This window comes from Rhinoraja longicauda, chromosome 11, assembly GCF_053455715.1.
Source record: "Rhinoraja longicauda isolate Sanriku21f chromosome 11, sRhiLon1.1, whole genome shotgun sequence".
NCBI lineage: Eukaryota > Metazoa > Chordata > Chondrichthyes > Rajiformes > Arhynchobatidae > Rhinoraja > Rhinoraja longicauda.
Genome location: NC_135963.1, coordinates 19,215,333 through 19,227,692, shown reverse-complemented (window position 1 = coordinate 19,227,692; position 12,360 = coordinate 19,215,333). Strand labels below are relative to the sequence as shown.

Sequence of the window (12,360 nt, the reverse complement as noted above, 5' to 3'; positions counted from 1 at the left end):
AACGGTCTGTAGTATGGGGCTTGGGCAGCCTGCAGCCCAGCGAATGAACATTGACTTCTCCAACTTTAGATAGTTCCTCTGTCCCTCGCTTCCCCTCCCCCTTCCCAGCTCTCCCTCTATCTTCCTGTTTCCACCTATATCCTACCTTTGTCCCGCCCCCGACATCAGTCTGAAGAAGGGTCTCGACCCGAAACGTCACCCATTCCTTCTCTCCCGAGATGCTGCCTGACCTGCTGAGTTACTCCAGCATTTTGTGAATAAACTATTTAAGTCAAGATGAGGCAAAATTATCTTTTGGTTTAGTCATTAGAACCGTGTCGGTGGATAGTAAAAGGCGAGTCTGATTGTTCTTTTCAGGCAGAAGTTTAATTAAAAAAAAGGATAAACTACAGGATGAAAAGCTACTGGTAACAAAGTTGAGGTCAGCATCATTGATTAGTTCAAAGGGCCAAGTGACCTCCTCCTGCTTCCAATGTGAATGCTAATTATGCATATGACTGACCAGCATAATTATGCAGAAATCTGCCAGTTAAGCAATACCAGGAAAGATTTATTTTAATCAATGTCCTTTCTCAAACCTATAGCAATTTAACTTAAATTGTTTTACCCAAAAGATAACTAAATGGAAAGAACCAATATTATTAGATGAAAGCCCATGATCATAATTATTTATTAAATTCACTTCCATCATGCCATCTATGATATCTTGCACACAAATAATTTTACCTGATTTTAAAAAGGGCCCATTATTAGGTAAAGGGATCCAATGCCGTTCCTTTGGGAACTAGATCATAGGCCAACAAGTCTCACATCAGTGATTGGGAACCTATTGGAGAGGATCCTTTGGGATAGGATCTATTCTCATTTGGAAGAGAATAAGCTAATTAGGCACAGTCAGCATGACTTTGTCTGTGGCAGGCCATGTCTTGCAAACTTGATTTGAGTTCTTTTGCAGAGGTGAAAAAAGTGATGGGCAACGAGGAGAGGGCAGTAGATGGAGTTTACATGGATTTTAGTAAGGCATTTGATAAAAGTATTAATGGTAGACTGATCCACAGGTTTGAGGTGCATGAAATCCATGGCAAGATGGTTGTGTGGATTCAGAACCGGCTTATCCATGGAGGACAGTTGTGATGTAAAGGGGTTATTCTGACTAAAAGTCAGTGACCAATGGAGGCCTGCAAGAATCTGTGCTGGGACCTCTTGTTTGCGATAAATATAAACAACTTGGATGTAAATGCAGATGGATTAGTTAGCAGGTGACATCAAAATTGGTAAAGTTGCAGACAGTGAGGAAGGTTATCAAAGTATCTTCTATGCTCTTTCAATTTGATTTTTTTTTTAATGACAAAGAAATTTAGCCCATTTCTTTCAGATGTTTCATAGATCCATTTGTTCTATTGTAGATTATAAAAACAAGCAAATTGTGAGATTTTTTTTTTAGTTTGCACTCTAGCTCTCAAATGGCAAAAAAACATGCATTTAAATTTGCAGTAATCTTCAACTTACTTGCGATTCCATTCCTTGGCACAGCCAATTCACGTTTTGGGATCTAAAATAGACAATTAGTTATTTATTGTACTGGAAGGGGCATGAAAATTTTTCCATTTAGTCCCGTTTTTTAAATACAGCTTTCCATTATTCCATGACCTCAGCATAGACATTAAACCTACAATAGCCAGTTTCATTTAGTGGAAAATAATTGCTCATGACTATTTGCATACAATTAAGAAACTAAATTGGCTTGTACCAAGAATATACTTTTCCAAAACAAACAAATATTTGATTCACTGACACAAAAACGTGAAAAGAGTCAGCTAAGAAATTGAGCAATGTAGTTTGAGCTTTCATGTTAGGATTCAGGTCAGCTGAATCCATAACTCCGAATTTGGTAGAAATAATTGTTCTTTTCGTAGCAATCTCTCCTAGGTTTCTTATCCTTGAACTTAAACCAATAACTTGTGCCGAGGTTTTTTCTAAACTATCGGTTTCATCTATGCCCCTAAAATTTGTATACTCAACCTTTCCCACTTCAAAGTATTTATTAAGAGTTGTAAGAAATGAAAAATGTGTTGTGCATATAACAGCCAATACATTTAGATAGACCGTTAAAAAAGTGCAATACTCAAGATGGGTAAATTGAGTTGACGGTAAATCTGGCAGACTTGGGAATTTTTGTGATCTGGAAAATCCACTAGTCACACTTCAAAGTTATTTATTAATACTTCCTCACATTAATTCATTAACATATTACAGAGTGATATTCCAGTGAACCTCGCAGGTTTAAAGAGTGTTGGAATCCAGACCAAAGTGAGTGAATGGGGAACACAGCAAGCATCATCTTGTGAGGCTGACTATTGGGTTCAATCCAGATGTTGAACCATTGGGACATCTGAATGGTCAGATATTAGATTATCAGTGTTACTGTTTCAACTATGATCTAACTGAACAGTAGAACATGATTAATTGAACTATTTCTGCATATGTGCAAAAACTTTTTTTCCACTTAGCTACCATTCTTTGTGGGAAAATTAGTTAGCAGTCAAACATGGATATTGCAGGAATTAAAATAAATATATCAACTCCCATGAGCCAAGAAATTAAAACTTGCCTGTGTTTTCCTTCTTGGGAGGCTTGGAGGTGGCATCTTTTCTAGTAAGTTACGATTTAACAACAGCAAACTTTCAAAGTCAATCTAAGAAGGCAAAAGAAATGTAGTCAGAAGTCATTCAAGCTGAAGAAGGGTCTAGACCCAAAACGTCAACCAAGATTCAAGATTCAAGATATCTTTATTTGTCATCCAAAAAACAAGTTTTTTGGACGAAATTCCGTCACCCACAGTCCAACAATAAGAGCAATAAAATAAGCAAATTACACAACCCCAACCAACACAAAACCCCCCAAAAAGAAACATCCATCACAGTGAGTCTCCTCCAGTCCCCTCCTCACTGTGATGGAAGGCCAGAATGTCTTTTCTCTTCCCCTGCCGTCTTCTCCTGCGGTCAGGCTGTTGTCGTTGCCATGTTCCAGGCTGCGCCGGACGGTGAAATGTCCGCAACGGGCCGACCCAAGCCCCGCTGTAAGTCGGGGCGGTCGGGGCTCCCGACATTGAAGCCCCCGCCGAGCAGAGAAAATTCCGTGGCCTATTTCAGGCCGCGCCGGACGGTGTAATGTCTGCGGCGGGCCGACCCGAGCCCCGCGATCCGGGGCGGGCGAACACGCTGCCGCTGCCGGAGCTCCCGATGTCGGCATCCACGCGGCCCGAGCCTAAGGCGAGTCGCAGCCGCTCCCGCAGCCTCCGAGGACGGCCGGCTCCGCTGATGGTGAGTCCGGTCCGCGGGCTCTGCGAACCAGAGCCCTGGAGGCCGCCAGCTCCAGGAGTTGGGCCGATGGTTGGCCGCCAGCTCCAGGAGTTGGGCCGATGGTTGGGCCGCAGCAGGAACGGAGACACGGCCCCGAACACAAAGGTCGGGTCTCCGTTCGGAAGGGACACATATTACAATTTTACAGTTCCCCCCCCTCCCCCCCACATACACACATAGAACACAAACACACAAACACAACATCACAACTACAATTAAAACAACAAAAACAACAACATTCCTTCTCTCCAGAGATGCAGCCTGTCCCACTGAGTTACTCCAGCATTTTATGTCTATCTTCAATTTAAACCAGCATCTGCAGTTCTTTCCTACACGTTACATAGTGATATATACCAAGATGCCTTTAGTACAAGACAAATGTCAAATGCATATGTCATCATCCATAAGTTATCAACATGCAAACCTGTCATGTTCTTTATTATACAAAGAAGATATCAGAAAACTTACAAAATAGGAAAATGTTGGTGCTTGTTGTGCATAAAACACTGGTCTTTTATTTATGGAATCTGAAAAGAGACTACAGTGATGGATGAAAATTTCCATGTTATCAACCACGGGATTTCCACAAGATGATAATTGAATTTGTCTGAACCACACTTCAAGTTGGCAGTCATGGAACAGATCTATCCTTAACCTCTTCCCAAACTGCTATACATTTGGAGGCCACAGGATAGCTTGTGGATGATGGGGGCAGGGATGTGGGAAAGGGGATTTCCAAACACATCCCAAGCTCCTTTTACACTAGCTTTTCCCATTTCTTCAATAGTAATTAAGGATGGATGTTTAATAATAGCATTCATGCTAATTATTAACATGGAAAAGTATCACCTCCCCACACAAAAAAAAACATAGACAGAAATCTCACGAGCACCTAGAATGCGTTCCCAGGAACAAGTGCGTTAACAAACTGTGCCATAACATTACACTTGGAAGAGTTGTTGACCGTAATGCTGCACCAACTGCTGGTGCAAATACAAATCTCCTCATTGTGTGCACTACAAAGATCTGGTGTGAATTACCCCCAGGTCTTAGTTTGGAGAGCCTACTTAGAAAGATTAGTGCTGGACAGGCTAGGACAAGCAGAGCAGTTGCTCATTGATGAGATACCAGCTCAGACTACATTCTATCCAGCAGGAAATTATGGGCCATTGCTGAGAATGGGTAGAGGCTGCGGCACGTATTGGAAAAACAACTCTAAACTCAGTGTCCCCACTGGATGTGATGGAAGCTGCCACCTTCCATTCTGTTAACCTACCCAACTCTCCCCAGCACAAAAAATGCAGACCGAGGCTTTATAATACTGGTAGCACAAACCTGTGAGAACCACAAACACTTAACAATTCAATGCTCTGTGGCATAGCAATGGCAGTGAAGCACTAATATAACTGTGCTTCATTGCAGTCATAGTATCATAAATATGTCAATGGAAACACAGGACGGCATAGTGGTAGAGTTACTGCCTTACAACATTAGGGACCCGGGTTCGACCCTGACTACAGGTGCTGTCTGTATAGAGTTTGGAGGTTCTCACTGGGGCCACATGGGTTTTCTCCAGGGGGGTCTGGTTTCCTCCACATTCCAAAGACGTGTAGGACGGTAGATTAATTGGCTTCTGTAAGGTGTCCCTCGTACAGTATGTAGGATAGAACCAGTTTGGACAGGTGATCGATGGTCAGCGCGGCCTGGGTCGAAGGACTTGTTTCCACGCTGCATCTCTAAACTAAATTGGAACTGAAACCACATAACAGAGCTTTATTTGACCATTAAGCATCCATTTACGCTAATCCTATTATTTGTTTTCTTTAAAAATAGGTTTAGAAGTATTCATTTATGTTCAAACAATAATAAATAGGAAACTAATAAATGGTGCTAAGTTAAAACGATACTTTGTGTCAGTCTTCATGACAGAAGGTACCAGATGAGTCCTAAAGGTAACAGATGTGTTTGTTTCACGTGACAAGGAAAACACGATCACCTTCGAAAAAGTACACCATCTCCAAAAAAGGCAAGATCCATATCTGACAGAGGATTTCCTTACCTCTTTAGCTTTAGAAATGGAGTCTTCCAGCCACTCGACTCTTACAGAAGATTTTCCAGAGGGCAATTCAGTTATACTTGCATCTTGTATCATCCCTATCAAAAAAGATGCCATAATCACAAAAATGAAATATGGATAAACAAAATACAATCCCTCCTTCCAAGAGTAATATAACATTGTTATCTCAAATATATAGCCCCCATTCTAAAGCAATTTTTCATGCTTAAAGTTTATTTATTGGCATCCACATAACAAGTCATTGACCCAAACGCTGAATTCAGACTTTGCAAAGTTGACTAGGCTGGGAGTGACTTTTCCTTAAACATTCGTGGTCTAATATCAGGTGAGTTGTCCCATGTATTAGACAAGCAACAGCTTAATGCTGTAGTATTCACAGGATCAAATCATCCAGACCGCATGCCAGGCTCCTGCATTTCATTAAACTTGGCCAAATGGACTCCTAAGTTGCGTCACTCACCCGGGGAGATTGTGGAGTACTGTAATCTTCAGGATAGGAATAAAAGTCCTAGAGTCCCCAATATCAACTCCAGTACTCAAAGTTTCATGCTAGCAGGAAATCTCCTCTGGAGTTCCAACTACTGCCTTCCCTCAATAATGTGTTCCTCCATGTTGAATAATACATGGAAAAGGCATAGAAAGCACGGCAGAGAAAGTACTCTAGCTTGGGGACAAACATCCACTATGATGAGTGACTTAATTGACCACCACTGACAGATTATCAAGTCCTGAATGTCATAACCTGCAGGTCTAGTTTTTTTTTTTTAAGCATGGACTGAGTGAAACAAAGATAGACAAAATGCTGGAGTAACTTAGCGGGTCCGGCAGCATCTCTAGAGAAAATGGAAAGGTGATATTTCGGGTCAGGATCCATCTTCAGACTGATTGTAGTGAAGGAAGGGGTGGAAGGAAGGTGGAAGAGGAAACTAGAAGCAATAAAAGAACTAGGACAAATCAGGGCCTGCCACAGATGACCCCAGGCAAGGAGGTTCCCTGATAGGCCAATTGCTGGCTAGATGCATCTCAGCAGTCTCTCGAGAACTTCACTGTCAGAGCCTGTTTTTAACCATTTTGATTCATTTCACGCAATATCAAGAAATAGACGAGAGCACTAGAAATAATAAAAGTCACCATACCATTCCAGATATGGATTGAAGACCCATCCTCCAGAACTAGTTGCACCTCTAGCGCAGAATACACATGCACCTTCTCCAACCTGGTCTTTTGCATTCAGTGCTCACAATATGACCTCCTCCACATCAGTGAGACCAAGAATTAATTAACCAGTCGTTTTGCAAAGCACCTACATTGCCTGCAACAGCCATCTTGAGTTTCCAGTTGCATATTATTTCAACTGCCCTGTCCAATCCACACTGACCTGTTCATCTTCTGCCCTTTCCACTGCCACAGACAGGCCAAATACAAACCAGAAGGACCTCTCATTCTGCTTGGGTAGCTGCAACCTAGTGGTATGAATATTGAATTATCCAATTTTCAGTTAACCACACTGGTCAAACCACTTGACCACTCCCACAAGTCCACCCAGATTCTCCCTCCTTTTGGTTACTTGAGGATTGTTTACTCCATTTCCTTCTCATTACCTACACTCATAATCCCTTCCACCTGGTTCCATCTGCCCCATAGAGCAGCAGTGGCGCAGCAGTAGAGTTGCTGCCTTACAGCATCAGAGACCAGTACGTTCTCCCTGTGACCACGTGGGTTTTCTCCGTGATTTTTGGTTTCCTCGCACATTCCAAAGACCTACAGGTTTGTAGTTAATTGGCTTGGTATATATGTAAAACTGGTCCCTCGTGTGTGTAGGATAGCATTAGTGCGGGTATCGCTGGTCTGTGCGGACTCTGTGAGCTGAGGGGCCTTTTTCCGCTCTGTATCTCTAAACTCAACTAAACCTATCCACCAGGATACCTTTCCTACAACTTTCCCCAGCTGAATCCATCTGGCCATTGTCTGATTGTCCAAATAAAACCTACCAGCCTGTCTCTTCCCTTCACCTCCCTTTTTCTCCATATCGAACACCTACCAGCCTTTGTTTTAACGCTCCACCCAACTTACTAACCAATAACTCATTTACCAATACCCAGTTTGGATTCACTAGGACCACTCAATTCCAAACCCCTTATTCATAACCAAACAGGAACTGATATGCCAAATCTGGGGATGACATCAAAATAGCCTGTTAAAAATGCAGCCAACAGGAAAATACTTCAGTGGCTAAAGTCAAATCTCTCAAAGGCACTGGTTGTTGAATATCTATCGTTTATAATAATAATAATAATAATACATTTTATTTATATAGCGCTTTTCATATACTCAAAGACGCTTTACAGAGATTTTGAGAACATAGGGAAATTAATAAATAGATAAATAAGTAAATAAATAAATGAACAGAGAAAGGAGACAGTAGGTGAGGTGACCTTCAGTGGTTGAAGGCAGTACTGAACAGGTGAGACTTCAGCGATGTTTTGAATGTGGTGAGTGTGGGGGAGTCTCTAACGGTTTGGGGTAGTGAGTTCCATAGGGTGGGAGCAGCGATGGAGAAAGCCCTGTCCCCCCAGGATCTGAGTTTAGTCCGGATGTGGGGGGATAGGAGATTGGCAGCGGCAGAGCGGAGGGTGCAGGTGGGAGTGTGCCTGTGGAGGAGGTCGGTCAGGTAGGATGGGGCCAGGTTATGGAGGGCTTTGTAGGTTATGAGGAGGATTTTGTACTGGATTCTCTGGGGGATGGGGAGCCAGTGGAGTTTATAAAGGACGGGGGTGATATGGTCACGGATCGAGGTGTGTGTGAGTAGACGGGCAGCGGAGTTTTGAATGTATTGAAGTTTATTGATGATTTTTGAGGGTGCGCCATAGGGTGTTGCAGTAGTCCAGACGGGAGGTGATGAAGGCGTGGATGAGGGTTTCTGCAGCTGTGGAGGAGAGGGATGGACGGAGACGGGCAATGTTTTTGAGGTGGAAGAAGGCTGTCTTTGTGATGTGTTTGATGTGTTTGTCGAAGGAGAGGGTTTGATCAAGGATGATTCCAAGATTCCGGATGTGAGGTGAGGTGGATACTGGGAGACCATCAATGTTGAGGATGAAGTTTTGGGTGGATTTGGTGAGCATTTTTGGACCAATGATGATGATTTCAGATTTGTTGCAATTGAGTTTGAGGAAGTTTATAGACATAGGACATCAGGGTCTCGACCCAAAACGTCACCCATTCCTTCTCGCCAGAGATGCTGCCTGTCCCGCTGAGTTACTACAGCTTTGTGTCCATCTTCCGTTTAAAACAACATCTGGAGTTCCTTCTTGCACATCACTGCAAGAGCTCTTCAGGGCAGTGTCCTTAGCCAAACAATCTTCAGCTGCTTCTTCAATGACCTCCATTCCAGTGCAAGGTCTGGCGTGGGAAGGTTTGTAGTGATTGAATGTTTCATTCATTTTGCAGTTCTGCAGCAAATAAAACTGCCCATATCTGCACTTAGCAAGGCCTAGCAAGATTCAGACACTAGTTAAAAAGTAACATTCGCACCACAAGAGTGTCAGGCAATGTCCATCTTCAACCCGAGTCTAATCAACCTACTCTTGGCATTACCATCACTAAATCATCCACCATCAACATCCTAGGGGGCGCCGTTGACCAGAAACTAGATTGGAACAGCCGCAAATAATATGGCTACAAAGGCAGGTAAGAAGCTGGGTGTAAGATATTACAGCTTCAGTATGTAGATAGAAACAAGCACAGGTTATCAGTACACGCGGTTGCCAGTGTGGATCTTCTTTATTTTGCAAAAGTACACTGCGCATACTCACACATATTTCCGAGACTGAAAAGATATATAATATCACATGACATAAATAATACCATTCTAGTACTCAGTTCTTAAAGTTAAGGTTACCATTATATGCACTACACTGCTCTCCCCTTAGAAAGTAAAATAACTTGTAAATTAGTCAAGAATAATCTTATAAATGTAATCTGATGACTGGTTTACTCTTTCTGATCTCCTGAGTGGTTATGGGGGAGTGTTAGGTTGTGGTTCTAAATGAGAGTTCAGGAACATTTACCTTCGTCTCTCCTTTTTTTTTGTGGAGATTCTACTCTTACATCTGAACTTGGAATAATACCAAGGTCTGACAGATCTGCGTCTTTGTCTATGCTTTGCTCTTGTTCATCCCTTGCTGGAATCATATGGTTTATGTGCACACTTCTAACTCGCCCTCCAATTTCTACCAAGTACCTCCTGGTATCACACACTTCAACTACTGTTCCCACCTCCCATTTGTTTGCTTTGCATGGGGGGCTGAGAACACAAACCTGATCATGTGTATTGAACCTACGTTATTTTTGAGTTCCACCATAATGATGTTTCTGATCAGATCGTTTGCGTTCAACCTTAGGAGATAGGTTAGATAGAACCAAACTCAGTTTCGTTCTGAGCCTTCTTTTCATGAGAAGTTCAGCTGGCATAGATGGTAGATTGTGGCATGGTACGATATTTCAGTAAGAAACTAGCTAGCCACTATGACATACTGAATTCTGAATTCCCTTCAAGAACTTGTTTCTCGAGAGCTCCTTTGACTATCCTGATTGACCTTTTGGCTGCGCCGTTAGATGCTGGATGGTAAGTTGGCACTAAGGTATGCTTGATACCATTAAGCTTCATGAAAGTTTGGAACAGTGCAGCATGAAATTGGGGGCCATTGGCAGAAACATGCTCTTCAGGTAATCCATGACATGCAAAGATAGACCTCAATGCATCTATTGTTCTTTCTGGTGTTGTGTTTGTACCCATATGTTTAAGATAAAGATATTTAAAGAACTCCACAGTGAACACACAGGTATTGTAAGAATGAAGTCAACAGCCAGAGGTTGCATGTATTGGCCAGGATTGGACGATGATATAGAAGCAAAGGGAAGCAAATGTAGCACCTATCAGAGTAGTAGAAGTAGGCTTGCTGAAACACCTTTGCAAACATGGTTTTGCCCTACTAGACCTTTTCAGAGGGTTCATGTTTTTCTATCTACATGCTGAAGCCATAATATCTTACAATGGGGACTAGGATCAGATAGTTTGTGAACTCAACCTTTAAATACAGTGCAGGACTTTGCAATATGCAGTAATGCTTAACGTTTTAAAGAGCAAATACGGAGCTGTGTCACAGTTATTTCGAACTAGACACGATAGGCCGCAGATCCTTCTATGCATGGAACTGTAGTTTAAAACAGCAGTTGTACAAATCGTCTTAGAGTTTGTCAGGCTATCTTTGTGTTGTGTCTACGTGGCAAAATGGCGTCCTTGAGATACATAGGTCGATTAGGGACTTTCGACAAGAACTGTGAAACCTTTACCTCTTACTGTGAGCGAATGGAAATGTTTTTTATTGCAAATTACGTTATTGAACATATAACAATATAACATATAACAACTACAGCATGGAAACAGGCCTGTCCGGCCCTACCAGTCCACGCCGACCATTCTCCCTGACCTAGTCTCATCTACCTGCACTCAGACCATAACCCTCTAATCCCCTCTTATCCATATACCTATCCAATTTACTCTTAAATAATAAAATCGAGCCAGCCTCCACCACTTCCACCGGAAGCCCATTCCATACAGCCACAACCCTCTGAGTAAAGAAGTTCCCCCTCATGTTACCCCTAAACCTTTGTCCCTCAATTCTGAAGCTATGTCCCCTTGTTGGAATCTTCCCCACTCTCAAAGGGAAAAGCCTACCCACGTCAACTCTGTCCGTCCCTCTCAAAATTTTAAAAACCTCTATCAAGTCCCCCCTCAACCTTCTACGCTCCAAAGAATAAAGACCTAACCTGTTCAACCTCTCTCTGTAGCCTAAGTGCTGAAACCCAGGCAACATTCTAGTAAATCTCCTCTGTACCCTCTCCATTTTGTCGACATCCTTCCTATAATTTGGCGACCAGAACTGCACACCATACTCCAGATTCGGCCTCACCAATGCCCTGTACAATTTCAACATTACATCCCAACTTCTATACTCGATGCTCTGATTTATAAAGGCAAGCATACCAAACGCCTTCTTCACCACCCTATCCACGTGAGATTCCACCTTCAGGGAACAATGCACAGTTATTCCCAGATCCCTCTGTTCCACTGCATTCCTCAATTCCCTACCATTTACCCTGTACGTCCTATTTTGATTTGTCCTACCAAAATGCAGCACCTCACACTTATCAGCATTAAACTCCATCTGCCATCTTTCAGCCCACCCTCCCAAAAGGCCCAAGTCTCTCTGTAGACTTTGAAAATCTACCTCACTATCAACTACTCCACCTATCTTAGTATCATCTGCATATTTACTAATCCAATTTGCCACACCATCATCCAGATCATTAATGTAAATGACAAACAACAGTGGACCCAACACAGATCCTTGGGGCACTCCACTAGACACTGAAGCTGACGAAACAGAGGATGATGATCAAGTGCAGGTAAGAGCACAAAACAAGGCCATCCAGGAACAAAATAAACCCATTCTATTAACTGAAATTGGTCCTGAAGTTTATGAAATGCTCAACAACATCCTAGCCCCAGAAAAAGCAATGTTTCATTTGAAACTGTTCTTTCAAAACTTGATGCTCACATCAACCCTAAGCCCAGAGATTGCAGAAAGTTACAAATTTCATACAAGAGACCAGAAGTCTGGTAAGTCTGTGGGTGAGTACATTATCTCATTGAAGTTGTCTCTCCACTCCAATTTGATTGAGCTTTGCATGATAGAGTTGTATGTGGAATGCTGGATGAGCAAATCTAATCAAAATTACTGAACACACCAGCCCTTGCCTTTGATTTGGCATGCAAAACTGCTTTGGCCTTGGAGATGGCATGTCAAAGTGCACATGAGTTTCAACCAACACATGCTGGCACAGTCAACAGTCAAAATG

The 12,360-nt window shown here is 42.5% G+C and overlaps 2 protein-coding genes across 2 annotated transcripts in view; both read right to left on the bottom strand.

The window, feature by feature from the left end:
* Positions 1 to 7,467, bottom strand: part of kif2c (kinesin family member 2C) — a 38,519-nt gene extending 31,052 nt beyond the window's left edge. The window contains exons 1-4 of the mRNA XM_078408068.1: positions 7,431 to 7,467; positions 5,422 to 5,516; positions 2,612 to 2,695; positions 1,510 to 1,552 (exon numbers count right to left, since the gene is read on the bottom strand). Of these exons, the coding sequence (XP_078264194.1) occupies positions 1,510 to 1,552; positions 2,612 to 2,695; positions 5,422 to 5,516; positions 7,431 to 7,467 (259 nt within the window). The remainder of the gene's footprint in view (positions 1 to 1,509; positions 1,553 to 2,611; positions 2,696 to 5,421; positions 5,517 to 7,430) is intronic.
* LOC144598349 (small ribosomal subunit protein eS8) overlaps positions 1 to 12,360 on the bottom strand; it is a 412,789-nt gene that overhangs the window by 39,884 nt on the left and 360,545 nt on the right. The window lies entirely within an intron of this gene.